The sequence below is a fragment of the Plasmodium yoelii genome (genome assembly GCF_900002385.2).
Source record: "Plasmodium yoelii strain 17X genome assembly, chromosome: 2".
NCBI lineage: Eukaryota > Apicomplexa > Aconoidasida > Haemosporida > Plasmodiidae > Plasmodium > Plasmodium yoelii.
In genome coordinates this window covers 217366-240328 of record NC_036174.2, presented here as the reverse complement: position 1 = coordinate 240328, position 22963 = coordinate 217366, and the positions used below count along the sequence as shown (strand labels likewise).

The window sequence follows — 22963 nt, the reverse complement described above, 5'->3', positions numbered from 1 at the left end:
TAGATATTAGTTTGTAATATACAGATGTATAATAATATGAAATGTAAATATATTAACATATTTTTCAGTTCAAATAAAGGGTGATACTTGTATACAGAGCGATTTGTTGTTTTAAAATGATAACATATTGTATAATTTAACAATTATTAAAAAAAATGATAAAATAATAAAAAAAAATATAAAATATAAAACAATAATGAGTTATTTATTTTCCATAATATAAAAGTTTAATGGTTGTAAAACGGCATTACATCGTTCTTCCACATTTTTATAATAACCTGATGTCTTGATATATTTTCCTGAAAAATAAATATTTTTATCATTATTTATATATTTTTTCATATAAGATTTTTCTTGAGCAATTAAATCTGAAATAGTAAATATTGAATTGTTTTTATTTGTTAGTATTTTAGTTTGAGGTATAATATGATCTAATGTTATATTTGAGGTTTGATTTTTTTGTTTATTTTCAACATAATTAGTTTCATTTTGTTGGTTTAAAAAATAATGTTTATATGAATGTTGATATCCATCTTGATATGCAATTAGAATCATATCTGTTAGTGATAGTTCGAAATTAGAAGCATATGTAACATCAAATGTTGATTTTTTTGTATTTTTATGGTTATAAGATGATTTAACAATTTGCATCTGATTTAGATGTTTCTCTTTATTTTTTTTGTTATATTTTGGAGATATGTTATTTATCCAATTTTTTAAATCGTTCAAAGCTTCACATATATCATTATTTAGAATATTTGGCAAAGTTTTGAAATTAAAAGATGTTGTGTTTGTCATATAATTGTTTATTTGCTTATTTTGGTTATATGAATAAGAAGAAAAAATGTTGTTTTTTTTTTGAGCATATATTAACAAATCATCAACAAATGGGTCAAATATGTATGCCTTGGTCATGTTATTATTCAAAGAATTGGTATTATTCAAAGAATTGATATTATTATTTTTGTTAGTCACAGATTTAGGGTCAGTGTGTGTAACCGATTTCGTTGGGTTCGTGGATTCTGATTGTGTTAGAGATAATGAAGAAAAGATACTTGTAAATGATATGTTAAAGATTGTCATAAAAAATAAAAGCTTCAAAGAAAATAATTTAAATTTGCTAACATTTTTATATTCATATGGTACTAAAATATATTTAGGAAAATCTATATCTTTATAATAATTTTGTTTCCCCCATAAATGAACATTTTTAAAAAAAAATTCATTTGAATAAAAAAAGGCAAATATATAATTCAAAATTTCTGAATAAAAATATTTTGAATATATATATTTATATGTGATAACTGCAAATTTATCATTAATAAAATTATTTTTAATATTTTTTAAATCAATTTGTTTTTTTCTAAAATGATTACTTGTACTGTTATTCATTAATATATATTGTACATGTGAATTAGTGTTTAAATTTATAATAATTATAAATAAATAAACAGATAAAAATAACATTTTTTGTAAAGAATAATTTAATATTTGTTTTTGTTTATATTCTAAATGATCACAAAATGATAAAAAATCTAATCCATATCCAAGTTTAGAAAATTCAAAATCATTAAAAGGAATATTTAATAAATTGTCATATATATAATAATAAGATTGTAGATAATTATATTCTGTTCCTAAACTTATGTGAAAAAAATTATAACATTCTAACAACAACTTTTTTATTAATTTTTTATTTTTATTTTTGACATATATAATATTTAGCAATTCAACATAATTGTTGTTTGCATCTTTGTGAAATAAATATGAGTTAAGAGTATCCAAACTGATTATCGTTTTGTTATTATTTCCATTACCATTTCCATTACCATTTCCATTACCATTACCATTACCATCACCATCACCATTTAATGATCGGCATCCTATAGACAGAAAATAAATCGTGTTCAGAATTGCTCTAACATCTGATTTATAAATGTCTATTAACTTATTTATGGCTTCATTACTTATTTTAATATTTTCCTTATCACATATATAATTGATTCGTCCTTTTAACATTTGTATATTAACATTTTCAACTAAAACAACTTTTGAAATTTTTCTTAACTCTTTTAAAGTTTTATGATATATATCATTACATATACATATGATTGGCCTTTTTATTATGCTCATATTTTTTTTATCTTTTTTATTTAAAAAATTCATAATAGCTTCAATATTTTGATATGTACTAGATAAGCCATCAATTTCATCAATTATACAAATATTAGGTTTTGATCCGATTGAGTTATTACAAACAATAGATTCTATAAATGGAATCAAAGTTTCTTTGTTTCTATCATCACTACCATTTATTTCAATAACATTAAATTTGAAATGATTAGCAATTACATACGCTAAAGTAGTTTTTCCTTTTCCTGCTGAACCACCTAATAATAATATTTTTGGAAAATCATTAAATTTTTTTAAATATTCTTTTTTTTCTTCTTCATTATTTTTGTACATAATTTCTTTTTCTTTTTTTATTAAATCATTCCATTGTTTGATCCATAAAAGAACTTCTCTATTTATAGTTTCATCTGTTAAAAGTTCTGAAAAATATTTGCCTCTATATTTTTCTACAAAATTAATATTTTCAGTAATCATTTTTTGACAAGACATATTAGATTCATCATTTTGTTTAGACATCAAATTATTTGTAGATGTATATTCATATTTTTTTTTGTTTTCTTTATCTATATTTTCTTGTTTTATTTCGTTTAACACTCTTTCTAACATATCTCTAAAATTTCTTTTTTTTGATTTTGTACATGTAGATAAATTGTGTTCTTCATCATGAGTCTTAAATTGATAATTGTATGACGATTGAGAAGTGGTATTTTTATCTGATTTTTTAAATAAATTTAAATAAATTGGTGGATAATTATTATTAACATCATAAATTTTTATAAAATCGGTTAAATCTTCATTAGTTTGAAACATTTTTTGTGAATCAATTTTATTTTTCATTATAATTTCATCTCTTTTAAAATATATATCATCACTCATTAAATTATTTTTATACACATATTCTTTTAAGTATTTATAATCATTAAATATGTAATGGTTGTGAAATTCTCGATTAAATAATATATGATAATTATCATTTGTTTGTATATTTTCCTGACCTTGTTCATAAATATTGCTGACATGGTCATAATTATTATTTACAGTCTCTTTTTTTTTATTTTTTTTTTTTTGGATTTTAGTATTTAGTAACTCTTGATAATCATCATATATGTCAAATTTACGCTTGTCTCCAACATTTTGTTTTTTTTCTTTCTCTATTTCATTTATTAAAATATTATCTAACTTGTCGAAATCGTTAAAACCGTCTAAATTGAACTCCATTTTTAAAACCAAAAGAAAGAATGGAATAAGTGAAGAGCCTAATTCGAATACTTTTTATAGGTGGCTGTATAGAATAAAAGTGGAAATACTTATACATAATAAGTTTTGCATTGAAATAATTTCTTGCTTAATTATGTGTGCAAATAAATATTCATCTCATTGACCCTTTTATATATACACACATACATTTTTTTTTTTAAATACCCCTAATTTTTAATTTCTTGAATATTTTAGCTAGCTGGAAAGGGGCTATACAGTATTATGAAAAAGAGAAATGAAATAAAAAAAAAAAAATGCATAATAATTTGAGATACAAAAAAAAAAATTTCAAACAATAATAAATAATATAAAATATATAATATTACTTCGAATACTTTCTCTTAACTTCCCTTTATTAATAATTTCGATGAAAGTGTGTATTTTTGTGACCTTTTTACAATTTTTTTAGTGGGTTTTTTTTGAAGCTATTTATATGCATATACCGAAAAAATGGGAGGGCGTGGGAAAAAAAAAAAAAATATTTCTTTATTTTTTATTAATCATGCTATTTACATTTTTGTTTTTAAGGTACTTAATTATGATATTTGTTTTTTTTCTTCATTTTTATTTATTATTATTTCTTTTATTAAAATGATTTTATTCATAAATATGTAATGTTAAATATGGCTTCATCTAGTTTATTTTTTTTTTGTCTTATACATAATAGAGAGAGAGGAAAATGGGCAATTAAAAAAAAGGAAATTAAATGTGTTGAAGTTTTAATTTTTTTTTTTTTTTTTATAAATATGTGCATAAGGAAAAGGGTGTTTATATGTGTAGCAAAATAACATGAAATCATAGTAAAAATAAGCTCCCATTCTTTTTTATAAAATTAAAAAAAAAAAAAAAAAAAAAAAAAACATAATAATGTGAAAAGCGTTTAAATAATTTAAGAGCAAGTGTTTTAAACCGAGAAAAAAAAAATGGATACATGTATATGTATATAAATTTTTATTATCCCTTTGAATTATAAAAAAGCTATAAAAATACAGTGATCGTTCTATGGGCATAATATGTGTAATAACTAAAAAGTGTTGTTCTTTATTCCGCTATATACATTTTTTAAATTAAATAAAAAGATAAGATTATAAGTACCAAGGTATTTCATTTCCCCTTTTTTTATGTACTTTCTAGCTTAGTATAATTTTTTTTTTCGAAAAATAGCTAGCTGGTAAGGTAAAAATAATGATAATAAATGTTTTGTTGAAATTTAATTGGGAAGTATACACACACTTGTAGTGAGAAAGGTCAATACTACATGCTGGCATAATACTTAGGAATATGATTTTGAACATTGTTAGGTTAAAAAGGGTATGATAATAATGATAGTAATAATAATGGTAGTGATAATAATGGTAGTAATAATAATAAATAAACTGACGAAATAATTTGTAATTAATTTTTTTTTTTCTTTTTTTTCTTTTTTTTTCTTTTTTTTTCTTTTTTTTATTTTATTTCATCAATATAATTATATTTGTTCACTTCCTCCTCACACACACATTTAAAGTGTAAAAAAATGTAATATTATAAATGTTTATTTGATTTTTTTAGTTATTTAAAATGCTTATTAACATGTCTGATTATACGTTAACGATTCATAGACAATTATATATGCTTATAATAAAATAACTAATAATATAAATTTGTTAAAAAAAATTTATATATATATATTGTTACTAATTCGATAGAGATATATCTCTACATATACATGTCCATACGATTTATTGCAACTTTTGAAAAAAAAAAAAAATTATAATAAAATATAAGATAATATATTAACATGTTCATATTTTTTAAAGCATATATTTTTAAATGTTAAGAAAAAAAAAAATATATATATACAAAATAAAGAGTGGCTAATTAAAGGTCTGATGGAAATAAAAAGATAAAAAAAAAAATTCAATGTACAAATAATTAAAAAATTATAAATATAATGTATATGATAAAAAAATATATATATATTGAGGAATACACATTAATAAGATAAAACAATAAATAAATAAATAAATTAATAAAATAAAAGGAAATGAAAAAAAAAAAAAAAAAAATTATATACATGTACATGTGATAAATAAAGAAGAATATAATTTAATAACTTTTAGTTCATTACTCATGAAAGACTCATTTGAAAACTGGAGTGGTACAACGAAAAGTATTACCAAATTGTAAAAGTACAAAAATAGTAATAGTTATAATAATATGAACGTATATAATAATAGTAGCATTAAAAAAAATTATATTCATATGAAACAAGCTATACTTTTTGCGCCCAAAAAAAGTGGAACAAATATAAATAATGAAAAAAAGGATATTGAAAATAAACTGATACAAAATATAAATGAAGATGAAAATTTAAATAATAATATAAATAGTCACACGAATTGGTATGATGATGATAATATACGAAAAGATGATAATTTTATTACAAATACATTGAAAAAAGGAAAAGATACTATCCTCACATTTAATACCAAATCACCACGAATTAGTAATAATAATAATAATAATAATAATGACAATACTGGGAATAATAATAATAATAGCAAACATATTAGTATTGTAAATTCAAATTGTATGGCTAGCCCTATGAATAATGATTATAATTCTATCCAAATGAAAAACAATAATTCAGATAATTATGATGTAACTCGATTAAATAGTAGAGTGGGAAATGATATATATAATGGAGTAGCAAACAGAGGATTGTTTGATGGGCTAAGTTATGGATTAACAAATAAGGCCAACAGTAATCAAACAAGAAGTAGTACATGTGCTAGCGAATCTTGCAATAATAATAATAATAATAGTAATAATAACAATATTAGTAGCAATAACAATATTAGTAGCAATAACAATATTAGTAGCAATAACAATATTAGTAGCAATAACAATATTAGTAGCGTTAATAATGTTAACAGTCATATAAACAATGTTGTTAATAAATCGTTGGGAAGTGAGAATCGTGTAAGTGTAGAGGGAAACGAAAATGGGGTGGTTGGTAATAATACTTTAAGCCAATCAAGTATAATTAATATGAATTTTTTTCCAAAAAATGGGATAATAAATAATAATATGAATGGTCATGTAAATAGCGAAAATAATTTAGAATATTTAAATATTTCTTCCAAATATTACACAGAAAACAAAAAAGATATAGTTTATTTATTTCAAGAATTATTAAGTTATTGTGAGTGTTTAAAAAGAAGCCGAAAAAAAAGTACTGAAGAAATAAACAAGATTCGAATTAGTTATAATAAAGTTTCAGAATTATTAAAAGAAACTTTAAAAAGGGAAAAAAATAGTCATATAAAAATCGAAGAATTAAGAAATATTATAAATACTTATGATGAGAAATTTAATAGAGTTAAAAATTGCTCAGAGGGAACAATAACTAATTTAAATAAAAATGTCCAAACATTAGTAGATTTAAACAATGATTTAGAAATGGAAATGAATAAAGTAATTAATGAAAATCAGCAATTACGAAAAATTGCACAAAATGAATTTGAACTTAATAAAGAAATAAATGATTTGAGAAAACAGATCGAAGTGTTAAATAATGAAAATATTTCTTTAGTTAATCAAATTGATGTATTAAGATTAGAAAATTCTAAAATCGAAAATGAAAAAAATGTTTTATTGAGTGATAAAACATTATTACATTGTAAAATTGATGAATTAGAGAATGGACTAAAAAATAGGACTAGCCTTTTTAATCAATCAAATATAACTAATCAGGAAAATAATCCGTTTATAATTAATTCCGATGAAGAAATAAATGAGCAGGTTGATAACTATTTGAATTTAAATCATGACCAACGAACGGAACTTTTTAAAAATTTTTTATATCACTGGCGAGAGACAAACAAGGCTGGGCAAAAGTTTTATGAGCAGGCGTTTTCCATGAATCGTTGAGATGAAAATGTGTGTAAATTTGAAAAAAATGGGAAGAAAAAATGGAAAGAAAAAATGGGAAGAAAAAATATGAACGAATCATGCAAAATGGGAAGAAAAATATGAACAAGTCATAAAAATGGAAAGAAAAAATATGAACAAGACATACAAAATGGAAAGAAAAAATATGAACAAGTCATACAAAATGGAAAGAAAAATATATGAACAGGTCATACAAAATGGAAAGAAAATATGAACAAATCATAAAAATTTTGAAAAAAAAATTCGCAGAAATTTTAATTATTTGGCTAGTAATTTATATATATCCTCATTCTGGAGAATGAAGGAAAGTATTATTACATTGTAAGAAATAATGTAGTTATAATAATACAGTTTTACATGTATGAAACTTTTTCTGTTCTCTCCCCTCTATATATAAAATTCAATTTATCATTTACCTTGATCTTTTGTATTCATAACATTTATTTTATATGAAACAATTATGAACATATGTTTGAGTATACATATGTGGATGTAAAAAGTTGTTTTATATAATTTTTTTTCTTGTTTCATAATTTCAGTTGTTTTTATTTGTGTGCGTAACATTTAATGGTGGAGTAATAATTTTTACGTCCATTAGTATTTCCTTTTTTAGAAGTTTGACAAAAAAAAATTATAAAAGGAGGAGAGGAATATATATGATCATTTATTTTTCCAGTTTTAAAAATGCAAATAATTTTTCCGTATTTTTTTTTCTTTTTTTTTTCACAACATTATGTCTTATTATTTTCTTTACATGTGTATTCCCGAATTTCTTTTATATATATTTCTTATGCATATATTATTAAATAAAGCAAAAAAAAAAAAAAACTTAATATTATAATTTGTTATTAAAAAAGTAAAAAATATTTATAAACAATTATATAATGAACATATGTATATGTTTAATCAAGTAAGACATATGTATATATACATATATATATATACACACAAAAAAAGGAATAAATTTATGTGAACAAATTCTTAAAATATAAAATCAGTTTTAAAAACACGATTATAATAGGTGGTAATTGGGGTATAAATAATAATAAAAATAATAAAAATTAAAGACAGTAAAAATATATCATATAATAAATAAAAAGGTGTGTTTCATAAATGGTATCACATATTTGTGATTGGTAAAAATGAGTGTATTTAATTCATGTTTGCTATTTTTACATATTTTCAAAAACATATTTCATATCGTTCCACACACCTTCAATAGTTTTATTTGCATTAATAAAAATGCATTTGTTTTCACTTAAAAATAAGTTTATTATAGGAATACATCCTTTATTGTGTGTTTCAAATCTTTTCTTGAGTGTATTTATATTGTCATCTACTCTTCCTGAGAAGTTTAAAAGGGAAAGAAAAATAGATGCATCTGTGTACTGTGCATGTATTGGGAATATATGTACTGTGCATGCATTGTGGGGTGATAAAAACAAGGTAGATGCAGACATATTCAGAAATAAATTTAAAAATATAAGAATATTTTTATATAGAATAAGATACCACTAATTAGTCCACGATTTATACATCTTTTAATCATATGATCTTCATCACAATAAAGAAATATACATAAATGAACATATGCATAATTTTTAATAATATTTATCCAGCCATTAAGATTATTGTAATTTCTTGGAAATCCATCAATTATAAATTTATATTTTGCTTTTTTTAATATTTTATTTTTTTTTAATATATCCAATACATAATTATTTTCATATATATTATTTTCATATTTTAATTTATTACTATTTTCATTAATATTAGTATTTTCTAAATTTATTTTATCATCTAATGAGTTAAATGAGAAACTATTTAATTTTTCTACATCTTCATTATCATATTTTTCTTCATTTTTTCTGATTCTATTAATTTCGTCTTCCATTTTATGTTTCATTAATTCTATAGTTATTTCCGCAGGTGCTATTTTTCCTAAAACACCAAAATGTAGAATATATATTTTTTTTTTAATTTTGAATGTATGCTATTGACAACATTTTATACATATAAAGGAAATTATAACAATTATGCACATAAAAAAAAAAAAAAATGAATTATATTTTATTTCAATAACCATTGTTTATAGAATCTTCTACAATTTCTTTGTATTTTGAATCTGCTTCATTTTTTTCGCATTTTATTAAATATTCTCGTAGACAATCCCCTAAAAAAAAAAAAAAAAATAATAAAATAATAAAATAATAAAATAATAAAATAATAAAATAATAAAAAAATAAGCGATATCGTAATATGTGGCTATATGTGTAAAAATTATATGAAATATAGTGACTATAAATAACCTGCACTGATGTGAACAAAATCGAAGTTTTCTTGAATCAGTTTGCATTGTGTCCCTTTCCCGCTACCGGGGCCTCCAAGCATAAAGATCTTCGCAAATGAGAAGGGGAAAAAAAAAGATATAATATAAAATGGTAGTATAAAATGGTAGTAAAAAATGGTAGTATAAAATGGTAGTATAAAATGGTAGTATAAAATGGTAGTATAAAATGGTAAGAAGAAGGCGAATGAGAACATAATTGGTCCATTTCATTTATTTTTTGGGAAATATTATCGATGCTTACCACAAAAGGCTGATGCATATCCATTTTAAAAATGTTATTTGCAAAAAATTTTTGTTCTATACTTTTGTTGATGTAAAATAAATTGTTTTCAAAGAAAAGCTTATTGAAAATTTTAGCCCTCCTTATATTATTTTTCCAATGTGTATTTTTTAAAGTGTACACTAAATTATTATTATTATAAACATTTGTTCTATTTAGAAAAAAAATATGTTTTTTTTTATTTGAGTAACATATATTTTGAGTTATAAAATGCGAAAAAATTACTGTTGCCATAAAAAAAATTTTTATGAATATTTTCTTTATATTCATATAGTTTTATAAATAGTGATACATATTTTTTTCGTTTCAATGTTAAACAACAAAAATAAAAAAAAAATAAAAAACATCATATGTTTTCTTTATTTTTTCATCTTTCTACTTAAAAGATGTTATTTTAAAAATGTTATAAATATAGTATAATAGAAATAGAAATATATAAAAACATAAATATAGTTACAGATAATATTTCTTATGTTTTTTATAAACAAAAAAAAAATGTTTACATTATAAATAACGAAGCGAACATATTTAAAAAAAAAAAAAAAAAAAAAAAAAATTATATAGAATATATAAACACTTCCGAAAGGGGGTTAAATTCACGAAGGAAAATTTTGTATACAAATATTTGAAAAAAAATGCAGAAAAAAAATGTAGAAGAAAAATGTAGAAGAAAAATGTAGAAGAAAAATGTAAAAGCAAAATAAATAATAATATAAACTAAAAAATAACAATAAATAGTAAAACGAAAATAAAGGATATATTAAAAAAATATAAAAAAAAATATATATGTATATATCATTTTAATTTTAGAATATTTAATTTTATAGGTATTATTTTATATAATCGTGATCTTTGTCAAAATCCAGAGCAATCAACACAAAAATCGTTAAAATAGACATAAAATAAATAAATAAAAAAAAAAAAAATATATATATAATTGTAGTACTATGATATATACGCTTATTCAATAGCCAATCCCGTGTGTGCTTCCAGTTTGTTACACGCCCAACATTTGAATTAAATTATTGAAATAATCAAAGTTATATTCAAAATAATCAGGTGTTGAAAATAAATTAAATAAAAAAAAGAAAGGAACCATATTTTTCGTAACTTCATGTATAATTTTTTTACAAAGAATAACTATATTTTTTATATTTTTATGCATAATAGTTTTATTGTGTGTTTCCGTTTTTTGGCATAAATGTGAATTATTTAATTTGATTTCACATAATATTATAAGAAAATAAATTTTATTTATTTGTATTTTACAAAAATTATTTAATTTGGTTAGTACACCATTTTTTAATTTATTCAAATTTTTTATTTTAATGTTTATATATAATTCAACAGAATTAGGGACATCCCTTAAAAAATGTAAAATGAGAGAACGTGGCTTATCATTATTATATGCCTTGAAATAATAACATTCATTATTTTTTCCTTGTTTATAAATAAATTTTAAGTCTTCTTCAATACTTTTATAGTTTGAATAACCTTCTGATTGTTTTTTTTTTTTTTTTTTTTTTCCTTTACAAATGGGAATGGCTTCATGGCTAGGATTAAATAGATGGCTGTTCATGTTATTTGTTTTATTATTAACTTGATTTTTGTTTTTTTTATTTATTGAATAATATTTCTGAATATTATTTTCAGTTTGTTCATAAAATAAATGAAATTTGAACCAATTTAATTGCATTTTTTGGTGATATAATTCCACAGTTTTAACTAACTTGATATATTCATTGTATTCTTCTATTAAAAGAAGTTTTAATTCCTGTACATCCAATAACTTGATTTGTTCATACATTTTGATCCATATTACCTTACTTGGGCATGTTAAAAATGTTACAACAAAAATAAAATAATAAGCAATAGGATAGGAAAATAGGAGAATAGTACAATAAGAAAATATATATATAAATGTGTAGCTTTAAAAAATTGAATAGGTGTAACTCAGACCATGTAAAGGTATAGAAACATGTGTGTGTTTATTTTTATCACCAAAAAAAAAATGTTAAAATAGCTAGCTATGAAAAAAAAAAATATAGAATTATGCATGTACAAACTAGGTTTATATAAAAATGTTAATAAAATTGTTGAGGATTTTTGTACGTGAAAACATCATTAATTGGGTATTTTTTATCAAAGTATTGTTGATATAAATAAATTTTAGATTTATTTGAAGAATATTTAATTTTAAAGCATTTAATGAGATTATCCAAATTGTCAAACCATACATTTACATAATTATTACTTGAATGATTTAAATTTAATAAATTAAAACTGTTAATATTTGAAAAACGAAATAAATATATTTCCTCTAAGCAACTAAAGTTAAAATTGCTATTAGTTAAATTTTTTAAGTCTGGTTTCAAACCAAACCAACACATATGATAAGGGAAATCATTCAGTGTTTTATTCCCTTTAAAAAGCATTTTGCATTTAAATAATTATATATCATCGTATACATATTATTAAATTTTTTTTTTTTTTTTTCACATATATTATATGTACACTTTTTATTTCGTGTATTATTATATGTGTTATCAGTATATATTTAACAATTCAATACAAATAAATTTATAATTTGTTTAATGTTATTATGCAACATCCATTTTGTAATTTTATTGTTTTAATGCATAAATAATAGTTTGGTAAAATTAAATAAAATTATAAAAGTGGATAATAGTTAAATAATTGCTAGGATATTAAGAACGTCTCTATTATTCTTTATTTTATTATTACTTATATAATATTTCTTATTATACATTTTTTCAATAAAAAAGGAAAATTTATATAAAGTGCATAAATAAATTTTTATTTCAAGCATTTTTTTTTTTTTTTTTTTTTCTTTCACTTAATATACTATGTCATTGATATATAGTAAAAAAAATGTATATATAATAATGCCTATGGTATTTAAAAAATATAGTATATATGCTTATTTTATATAAATATTATTTTTCTATATATTAAAAAAAAATATATTTTTTGTTTTGGATTTTTTATTTCCATTCAACCATTATTATGTATATTATTTCGTTATTTGTATTTGGAAATCTTTTAAATTAAATGTTTATTAAAATATGGTAAAATACAGTTTTTACATTACACATATAAGCAATACAATTTCTACATAATATTTATATAAGAAAAATTCATATATATATATTTATTTAATTTGTTCACACGAAATGAAACAAGATTGTTATATGTATATTGTTTGAAATAAACTGACAACTTTTATATTTTATTCGTATTTTAAACACATTTATCAAATCTTTCTCTATATGTTTATTATATACTCATTTAACAATTTCCATTTTACTATATGCACATATAATTAATTCTATATTTTATATTATTAACACCTATTATTTATGCGTATTTTTAACTCTATATTTGTATTAGCAAAAACCAACAAAAAAAAAAAAAAATTTTATAATAAAAATAAAATATCTTTTAACAAATTATTTTTTTAAAATTCTTAATATAATGTTGTTTATTTGTATATGAGTTTTACTTAAAATACACCCAAAAAAAAAATACATAATTCACATTATGTATACTTATATATATATATATACTAGTCCAATTTAGCTATATACTATTATTTATGAATTTAAAAAAAATGACGAAAAATTCGGAATGTATTAACGATATAAATTATATTAAGATTGAAAAAGATGAAAATAAAAGTATCGATTTGTGTAGCAACATCGAAATTAATAATACCCCCCCAAATAATGAAGATATAAAAAATAGTAGAATAAAAACAAAATTATTTTTTAAGAATAAAAAAAAAAATACAAAAGGAGATAATAATTGCATTCAAGAAAATTTGAATATTGGTAATGACAAGTGTAATTTAAGCGGAAATAGCCAAAGTGATACAAGTTTGTCAAATAAAAAAAAAATAAACAAAATAAAGTGTAACGGAAAAGACCAATGTAGCGATAAAATTAATGAAACATTAATGAGCAATATTAGTATTGATAGCACTAATATCACTAGTAATAGTAGTTATATAAATAGTGAAAAATTAATTGAATATAACGATACCGAAGTTAAGAAAAAATATAAAGATAATTCAAAAAAAAAAAGTAACAATAAATCAGACAAAACTAGCGGATCAAGTAATAGCAATAGTAATAATAACCATGAACTCGAAAAGGGCAAAAATGAGATTCATAAAAAAAGCGAAAACAATGTTAATGTTGATGGAAACAAAAAGCAAAATAACGGGGGAGAAAATATTTCAAGCAATTTGGAAAATAATGAGATTAATACTAAGAAAAAAAATAAAATAAATTCAAAAAAGGGAGGAAATAAAAAAACAAAGAACAAAGTAAACTATAAAATAATAATTTTAAATTTGAGCAAATAAAAAAAAGTTAATTAAATTGGAATGTGAAATGAAGTTATACATGTGCATAATTTTGAGTGTATTTATGTAAAATAATGATTGTCTTTATCTAATAATATATTCTAACTTTATGTGTGGTATTCTTTCTTTATTTTTTCAGAATGAAAAATATTTGCAAAATTCATGGGCGTTTTCATTTGACAAAGACAATCGAAAATCTTATGACCAGTACATGACCAATTTGACAACTTTGGAGCCATTCAATACGATAGAGAAATTTTACAAGTAAAAAAAAAAAAAAAAAAAAAAAAAAAATTAAGTTAAAAAAAATACATCATTTCAATACAACTATTGATATATATTTTTGCGCATTTTCCAGAAACTACAAGTATATGAAATCTCCGTCTTCTATTAAGGAGTATTACAATATTTATCTTTTCAAGCAAAGTTTTAAGCCTCTCTATGAAGTAAAAATTTATGAGATAAAAAATGCCTGAACATGCAGGAAAAAAAAAAAAAAAATATTAACATAAATATATGTGTGTGTGCAAAATGTTTTTAACAATTGTAGGAATATTCTAACGGATTTATTTGTATTATAAAGGATGCAAACAATTTCAAAAATAATACTGCTGATTTAATATGGGAAAAGATGGTAAAAATATATTAGTCGAATGGATAATATAACTAAGCTTTTCTTGATATATAATTAATAATAGAATGAAAATATTTAAAAATTTCACAAATTTTTTATAAAACTTATTTATTATTAGGTACTTTTATCAATCGGAGAAGAATTTAATTTAGTAGATCTTTCTGGTATACAATTGTGTATAAGGGAAAATGAAATATTCTTCAAAATATGGATGAAAAATTATTCCAGCTATTTAAAAAACATTTTAACGTAATTCAAAAATAAACAAATATATATATTTAATTGTATGTATGTACATTCACATATGCCATATTTTATGGACTTTTTTTTTGTTATCATATTTTATAGGAAGCGATTAAGCGAATTGCTAGATTTACCCTTAAATGTGTCCTTTGTTATAAAAACACTATCCGTATAGCTAAAAAAAAATTACATATATGAAAAAATGTAATGAACATGTTCATAATTTATATGTATATATATGTACATATGTTTTTTTTTTTTTTTTTTAAGAACACATATTTTAACAGGAAAAATGGCAACATAAAGGATAAAACTGAAAAGGGAAAAAAACATATTAAAAATAAATCATCAGAATATTCCTCCAAAAGAGAAAATTTGAATAAAATAAAACCACATGGGCATATTATAAATTTCCCACCTTATAATTTATTAGGTATTTATATGTTTTAATTAATTTTTTATAGACATAAATATGTGATAAAATGTGCATGTATACAAAGAGGATGGTAACGTTTTTGAAGATATTAATTTGTATCTCTTTTCACTTTTTTAGGAAATCACAATATATACAAAAACAATATAGATATGAGCTTATACTATTTATATAATAACCATAATATGGGTAATAATCCATATTTATACTATCCTTTAAATATACCCAATTATTATCATAACGGTTATCCAGAATATATATACAACTACAATTTACCAATTAATGGTGAAAATATAAAGTTTATGACACCTGATATATATATTGAAAATAAATTTGTAAATAGCCAAACGAATGGAATAACCTTTACAGAAAAGAAAAAAAAAATATGATATATTAACAGGCAATTTAAGGAGTAGTATGTATATATATTATTAAAATATTCACATTTTAATAATATACTTTTAGCTAATTTTTGAAAAATAAAAAAATGAATTATATAAATAAATATGTATTTGTGAAGGAAACTCGGATTTAAACCGAACAAAAATGATTGTTTCCTATAGTTTGATAAATTAGAATAAAAGTGAATATATGTGTGTATATATATTTATTTAATGTAATATATATACTATATTTAAAAATTTTTGAAATAACATAAATTTGGAAGTTTGTAAAAATATATTTGTTCAAAAAAATATAAGTAAAATTATTATAATTGAGTTATGTAAAAGAATATATATTTACAAATAAAAAAAAAAAATGAGACGAGGAAAAAAAGAGGGAAGTTTTTTTTATTTAAAATTTTCCAACCATTTTTGCATTATAAAAAATTAAATATTTTTAAAAAATATTTAAAAAAAATATTTTAAAAAAACATCTTAACATATAACAAGTGTTTATTCAATAAAAATTAATATTTGGGCAAAATTATAAAAAATACTTTCTATATATAAATATACAAATTTCTCATACAAATCCGATTACTTCAATCCAATCTATAACCTACATATAATTTTACAATTATGTGAAGGAATATATATTTACACCTTATTTCCGTTTTTACATATTTTTATTGTCTTTTATATGTTCATTTAATGTGTTTTATACTTTTAAATTGTGTATAAAATTATATATTGTATATTTTTAATATGTTTCCATAAAATTTTTATACTTATTTTTTTATTCATTTATCCATTTATATATATATTATCATTATATCATATCTTGGTTTATATATTTGTTTTTTTACATGTTTACAAATTTGAATAGTTTACCATTCATATGTTTGTTTTATCATCCATATGTTTGTTTTATTATTTATGTGCTATATGTACATTCAATGTTGTGTGTGTACATATAATAATATATTTATATAATATCTATATATGCATGTATATGTGTGCGTGATGATATGTTTACTTGTTCAAATCACGCAAATGACCTAAACCCTTTTTATTCAAATCATTCTATAAAAAAATAAATATAATAAAATACGAATCGCATTAATAGTTGTTTAGAGTCGTACATACAGTGTGTAGAAACCACGCAAATTGTATAACATGTACATGTATGCATATGTATGCATATGCATGTATATATAATGGGTATTCTATTTTAATAATATTTGTTTACTATTATGCATATCTGATAATCCTCATAATAGTCGTCACAAGCGTGTGTTAAATCGCCTTTAAGGAAATTGTTTCTATACCAATTGTTGAAACATCTCACATATTTTTCTTTTTTATCCTTACATTCTTCAATCTATTTTTGAAAAAAAAAAAAATAGTTTGTATGAAATATTAAAACTACAAGTTAAGGGGGAAGTATTGTGAAAATATTAAAACTACAAATTAAGGGGGAAGGATTGTGAAAAATGTATATTTTTAATTTTACCGCTTCAAAATGTGCCTTTACTGAATCCTTTGAATCATTTTTTTTCGTGTTTTCCATAATATATATTATACATTTAAACAGTTTATTGTACGATTTCTTTGTTATTTATATCAGTCAACAAAATTGTTTTTTTTTTTTTTGGAATATAAGTTAATATATTTATGATTTGCTAAAAATATTTACCTTAACTTTTTAAATAGTTTTACTGTATTGCATCTTACCCTTTGCAAAAAACAACAAAATATATAAATGAATTGTGTTCATATGTATATACACAACTAATTTAAAATTAAATAGGTAGTAAAATAGCATAAAAATAGCATAAAAATAGCATAAAAAATAGCATATAAAATAGCATATAAAATAGCATATAAAATAGCATATAAAATAACATAAATGATGAATATAAACTTGCATATAGTATTAATAAAAGATGGAAATAATATTCTATTGTAATGTATAATACACGCATAGAAAAAAATTGGAGACTATTTTTCTTACTTTTGGCAAAATGAATTAAATGACATGTTTTCTCCTTTTATTTTATATGTTATTTCGGCTATATCTCTGCAAAAAATATAATTTTTTTTCAAAATAAATTAATGGCTTTAAATATGTTATATATAAACATAATTCGATTGAGATTAAATAAATTAAAATAAATAGAGATGCAATGAGATATATAGAGAAATAACAATGTATATATATTTGATGATGATGTAAAATGTGTATAATATATTTTAATATAAATAAATAAAAATTACACAATATTATATGGCTCGTTCCTATCCTTAAATATAATAGTATCATCACATTGAAGTATATTTTTAATTTTCTTTAAGTTTGTGTAATTTCTTTTTTCATATTTATCTTTAATATAATGGTATGAAGCATGTGTTTTTTTTATACCACACCAAGGAGCATCTGTTTCTAATAATAAAAGATCCATTGGTATTTTTTTAACGGCATTAATATTTTCAACTGTTTTTAAAGAACAACCATTTATTCCTATATATAAGTTTTTATAATTTGTTATTTTTTGAATAATTTCTTCTTTATCTGTAAAACTGTGAATAACTCCTCCAACTTGTTCAATTAAAGGTTTATATTTTTCTAAGATTTCAAAAAATGTATCTGAGCAATTTCTCATATGTAAAAAAATTGGCAATTTAAACATTTGAACTAATTTTAATTGATATATAAAATATTTAATTTGAATATATTTGGGACAAAAATGTAATCTATCAAAATCTAATCCCATTTCTCCTATACATACAATTCTATTGCTATGTTTTTCTATTTTTTCTTTTAATTTATCTAAATAATTTTGATCTTGTTCATTATATACAAATCCAGGAATATATAAATCACCATTTAATGTATTTTTGTCTACTTTTAGATCCTGATTTTTTATGTCACATTCCAAGTTATTAATTTCTTGTTGTTCTTTATTGGATTCATTTTTAAAATATTTTAAAAAATCTTCAAATTCATTTTTTGCTATCATATTATGTTCCTCAATTTTATTTTTATCTACGAATTCATAGGAACTTGTAGGGTGAACTCCAGCAGTTAAAAAAAGAAATTCCCCTTTAGGGTCTATATGAGAAAAAAAAAAATGACATATATGTATGTGTATATTTGAAATATAAGAAATAAATTGTCTACTATAAATAATATAAAAACAAACCATATGTTTCGCAAATGTTTAAAGATTTATCAATATCTTCGATACATGTACATGTTATTATGATTTTCTCTACATTATTATACTTGGCTCTATTCAAAACACTAAAAAATATATACATATTTTATGAGATGATTATATATGTATACGTTTATATATTCAAATGTCTAATTTATGTGTTTAAATTTTCTTACTATTTTAAATCATTTTCATGTTTTTTCTTATTGTATATTCCATCGAACATTTTATCTGCTAAATTTGATCCTATATCGATAAACGAATGCTCCATTTCACTCATTTTTATAGTCTTTGTATTATGTAAGTTAATTTTTTTTTTTATTTTAAACGTTTTATTGTTTTTAACGGATATAAAGTATCTTATATTTTTAAATATTTTAATAACATTAGCTTTTATAAAAATCTCAGATATGTACCACAAAATAATAACACATTTTATAGAGTAAAAAATTAATTTCATATTTTTGTTGTTACATATAATATACATTTATTTTGTGCCTATATAGAAAAAGAGAATAATACATGCTAAACAAAATATATTTTAATAGGGTTTATTTTAAAATTGTTATGTATATATTTTTTTTTGTAATATGTATATAATAAAATAAATATTATGCAAAATATATATTATCTATATTTTTTTTTGTTAATACTCAAAACAATCCTGAATATGCTAAGATGTATAATTTTTTTTTGAAAATACGAATTAATGTTTTCTTAGCCACTTTTAAAACATATTTTTTTTGAGGGTGTAATGTATATTTTTAAAAAATTACATTTATAAAGTAATAGAATTGGTTTGTTCTAATATAATAAAATCCGAATTCCTCAAGTAATCATTAATATTGTTAATTCGCATTTGATGTAACTATTTCTATTATATTGAGATGCATGAAGGTTTTAAATTTTCTACATTTACAATATTTTATTTTTGGAGTATATTTTTTTAAAATTATCCCCGATGTTTATCAGCCTTAGACCCTCTACAATCATAATCGAACAAAACACCATAACTACTACTATATATAATTATACTGTTAAGTGATGATGCATACTAATCTATTAATTTATACGGAATACAATAAGATAAGAGTAGAATATATTTTATAAAAAATATTATAAGAGTGTGTTCCTACAACTATGTGTATACATTTTCTCTTTTTAAGAGCAAATTTTTACTTTCTTCCACAAATTATATTATATGGACCCTTATTCATTTTTATAAAATCGTTTTGAATACTGTAATAATTATGTACATTGTTTTTTAAGTGTTAATTTTAAATATATCTAAAACTTCTCTACATTTAATGAATAAAGTATAGATATCACATTTTTATTCTTATATTCAATAAAAAATATAATTGTCTTTTTGATTATTTTTTTTTCGATTCCAAAGCTTAACTAAATTATTCATAATACTTGATTTAAATTATAATTTTAGCATTTTGTCCAATACAATAGTATGTTAGGTTGTAAGCTAGCTATATTAAAAACAAACGCAAGTGTTATAGCTATTTACGTTTTTAAAACATATTTTTTTTTTATAAATATCTTTCATAAAATATATTTAGCTATCTAGCTAGAAAAAAACAAAGAAGGTTATATTGTTTAATTTATTTTATTTAAAAAATATATTTTAATAATTATTGTCTTTTTAAATAACCATAATTTTATTTTCAATTGTTAATTATATTTTATAAATTATTTTCATTTCAAAAAACGTATAACCTATTTTATGTTTCAATTTTCAACATTCGTCTATATAACAATTTTTTTTTAAATTATATAAAAATGTATTTTCCAAAGTATTCATATACGTTATGTATTATCCTTATATTATCTTTATTGTTTACCATAGCATCCAGTTATAACAATGAAGGTAATAAAAATTTTAATGAAACAGAAAATGCGGCCAAAGCGATTCGGAAATTATTAAATGGTGAGATAGATACTATAAAATTAGAAAATGGAGATGAATTGAAAATAAAATCCAGCAATAACATACAAGAAGATTATTCATGGAAAAATAATAATAGACAGTTATAGAGTACCCCTAAGTTAAAAATTAGGATGTTTATTAGCAAAAAATTACTATAATAGCACTTTCAATGAAAACAGGAACACAGTTTATGCATATTTTATGCTATAAATAAAATTCATGAGAAATTATAACTTCAATATAAAATGTAGTAATTTTTATGAGCAATTTGAGTATATCGATTATGGAGGTTTAACAATATCAGTCAAAATAATAGATATTTATGTACAATTTCCTTAAATTACATGATCACTTTGTCTATACTATTATATAACCCCCGTTTTAATAGTATAAAACATATGGATTATTCGAAATAGTTAATAACTGTAATTACGGTTATTTTTTTGAATGGTAATTTCATTTGCTACCAAATTATGAAATATGTTAATGAACATTTAAACTTACATTTTATGTATCATTTTTATTTTTTAAATATAAGTATATATTTCTACAAACATTTGCATGCTATACACAAAAAATACAACTCAAATATATATCTAAAAGCATTTTTAATGGATGCATTATATTACATTTCATCGCATAGAATAATATTAAAAAGTAATGAAAAGAATTAGATTTTTAAAAAACTTGGTATTATTTATTGCCTCGATTTTTCTTAAAATATGTAACATGGTAAATGTATTGTCTTGACAAATATATGTGTATATGAATGTATAATTTATTTAAAGATTTGTGGGTATTTGGAATTAAACTAAAATATTGAAAACACTTACAAAAGTTCTTGGAGTATAACCACTTAATTAAGATTAAATAACTTCTAAATTGTTTGTCATTGATAAGAATAATAAAAAATATCTTATAAACATACTATGTAATTATGAATTATCACGTAGGTTATATCATTACACGAAAGGTAAATTATTTTTTGACTTCACCCTCAAAAATATAAATAAATATAAAAGGTGTAAAGTTTTGAATATATAAATGTATACAAACTTATCAAATGGATACGTCTAATTCTGATTTTGTTTCATATTTAAAGTTTTAATTAATCGGATATATATTTATATAAATGAATTTTTAGATTGAAATATCATCAATAATTAATTTAAAACTTTAATACATATAGTTAGATATGATAAAAGATGCTTGTGTTCTTAAAATTCATTATTTTATACATGCTTCGCTTTTATAGAAAACGAATTTATAATAGTTGTCAAAACGCGTGTAATCGTAATAATTATATTAACTTCATTTAATTCAATAAAAACGTGATAAATATAAAAAGTTATTATTAATATAAAGATGTATGCTGAAACTTAGATATAGTTTTATAAACTATTTTTATTTTGTTGTCTTCATAATTGAATGTTTTTTATTGATTATGTCATCTTTTAGAATATGAATATAAAATAGTGATATTTTCTCAATATATTGATAATTTATTTTAATACTATATTTAGTTTAGATATACGTGTATTAAAAAATATGAGTAATGGTGCTTTGTGCAATTATATAAAAATATATGCATAGATAATAAGAATTTTATTACGTTTAATTTTAATAATAAATTTACAATGTTTGTTGTGATTAATTAATGATTCATCATAAAATATATGATAAATGAATACAAAGTATTTGTCTATGTAGGTATATCTTAATTATAATATATTATATCTATGATATTTAATATGAACATATATTATATCT

General features: G+C 20.7%; 9 protein-coding genes across 9 annotated transcripts; 3 read left to right on the top strand and 6 right to left on the bottom strand.

The window, feature by feature from the left end:
- Window positions 1-201: 201 nt before the first annotated feature.
- Window positions 202-3351, bottom strand: PY17X_0203900 (P-loop containing nucleoside triphosphate hydrolase, putative; the record flags this gene model as incomplete). The annotated part of the gene is made up of 1 exon (XM_719570.2): window positions 202-3351. One exon carries the CDS (start codon window positions 3349-3351, stop codon window positions 202-204), a length of 3150 nt encoding a protein of 1049 aa, XP_724663.2.
- A 2238-nt stretch (window positions 3352-5589) lies between these two features.
- On the top strand, window positions 5590-7305 carry PY17X_0203800 (conserved Plasmodium protein, unknown function; the record flags this gene model as incomplete). The annotated part of the gene is made up of 1 exon (XM_720982.1): window positions 5590-7305. One exon carries the CDS (start codon window positions 5590-5592, stop codon window positions 7303-7305), a length of 1716 nt encoding a protein of 571 aa, XP_726075.1.
- A 1193-nt stretch (window positions 7306-8498) lies between these two features.
- On the bottom strand, window positions 8499-10226 carry PY17X_0203700 (UMP-CMP kinase; the record flags this gene model as incomplete). The annotated part of the gene is made up of 5 exons (XM_720981.1): window positions 8499-8671; window positions 8839-9267; window positions 9410-9499; window positions 9636-9723; window positions 9918-10226. The coding sequence occupies 5 exons, from the start codon at window positions 10224-10226 to the stop codon at window positions 8499-8501; spliced, it is 1089 nt and encodes a 362-aa protein (XP_726074.1).
- Window positions 10227-10953: 727 nt separating this feature from the next.
- Window positions 10954-11763, bottom strand: PY17X_0203600 (conserved Plasmodium protein, unknown function; the record flags this gene model as incomplete). The annotated part of the gene is made up of 1 exon (XM_022957923.1): window positions 10954-11763. One exon carries the CDS (start codon window positions 11761-11763, stop codon window positions 10954-10956), a length of 810 nt encoding a protein of 269 aa, XP_022811333.1.
- A 277-nt stretch (window positions 11764-12040) lies between these two features.
- On the bottom strand, window positions 12041-12391 carry PY17X_0203500 (conserved protein, unknown function; the record flags this gene model as incomplete). Its single annotated transcript, XM_723722.1, has 1 exon — window positions 12041-12391. One exon carries the CDS (start codon window positions 12389-12391, stop codon window positions 12041-12043), a length of 351 nt encoding a protein of 116 aa, XP_728815.1.
- A 1196-nt stretch (window positions 12392-13587) lies between these two features.
- Window positions 13588-16042, top strand: PY17X_0203400 (eukaryotic translation initiation factor 4E, putative; the record flags this gene model as incomplete). Its single annotated transcript, XM_022957921.1, has 8 exons — window positions 13588-14304; window positions 14483-14607; window positions 14702-14789; window positions 14894-14977; window positions 15096-15226; window positions 15326-15389; window positions 15491-15653; window positions 15774-16042. 8 exons carry the CDS (start codon window positions 13588-13590, stop codon window positions 16040-16042), a joined length of 1641 nt encoding a protein of 546 aa, XP_022811332.1.
- A 1026-nt stretch (window positions 16043-17068) lies between these two features.
- PY17X_0203300 (conserved protein, unknown function) lies at window positions 17069-17606 on the bottom strand (the record flags this gene model as incomplete). Its single annotated transcript, XM_022957920.1, has 3 exons — window positions 17069-17119; window positions 17286-17417; window positions 17550-17606. The coding sequence occupies 3 exons, from the start codon at window positions 17604-17606 to the stop codon at window positions 17069-17071; spliced, it is 240 nt and encodes a 79-aa protein (XP_022811331.1).
- A 122-nt stretch (window positions 17607-17728) lies between these two features.
- On the bottom strand, window positions 17729-19714 carry PY17X_0203200 (TatD-like deoxyribonuclease, putative; the record flags this gene model as incomplete). Its single annotated transcript, XM_022957919.1, has 5 exons — window positions 17729-17771; window positions 18051-18116; window positions 18314-19148; window positions 19240-19340; window positions 19431-19714. The coding sequence occupies 5 exons, from the start codon at window positions 19712-19714 to the stop codon at window positions 17729-17731; spliced, it is 1329 nt and encodes a 442-aa protein (XP_022811330.1).
- Window positions 19715-21045: 1331 nt separating this feature from the next.
- PY17X_0203100 (conserved Plasmodium protein, unknown function) lies at window positions 21046-21300 on the top strand (the record flags this gene model as incomplete). The annotated part of the gene is made up of 1 exon (XM_724118.2): window positions 21046-21300. The coding sequence occupies one exon, from the start codon at window positions 21046-21048 to the stop codon at window positions 21298-21300; it is 255 nt and encodes an 84-aa protein (XP_729211.2).
- Between the last annotated feature and the right edge of the window lie 1663 nt (window positions 21301-22963).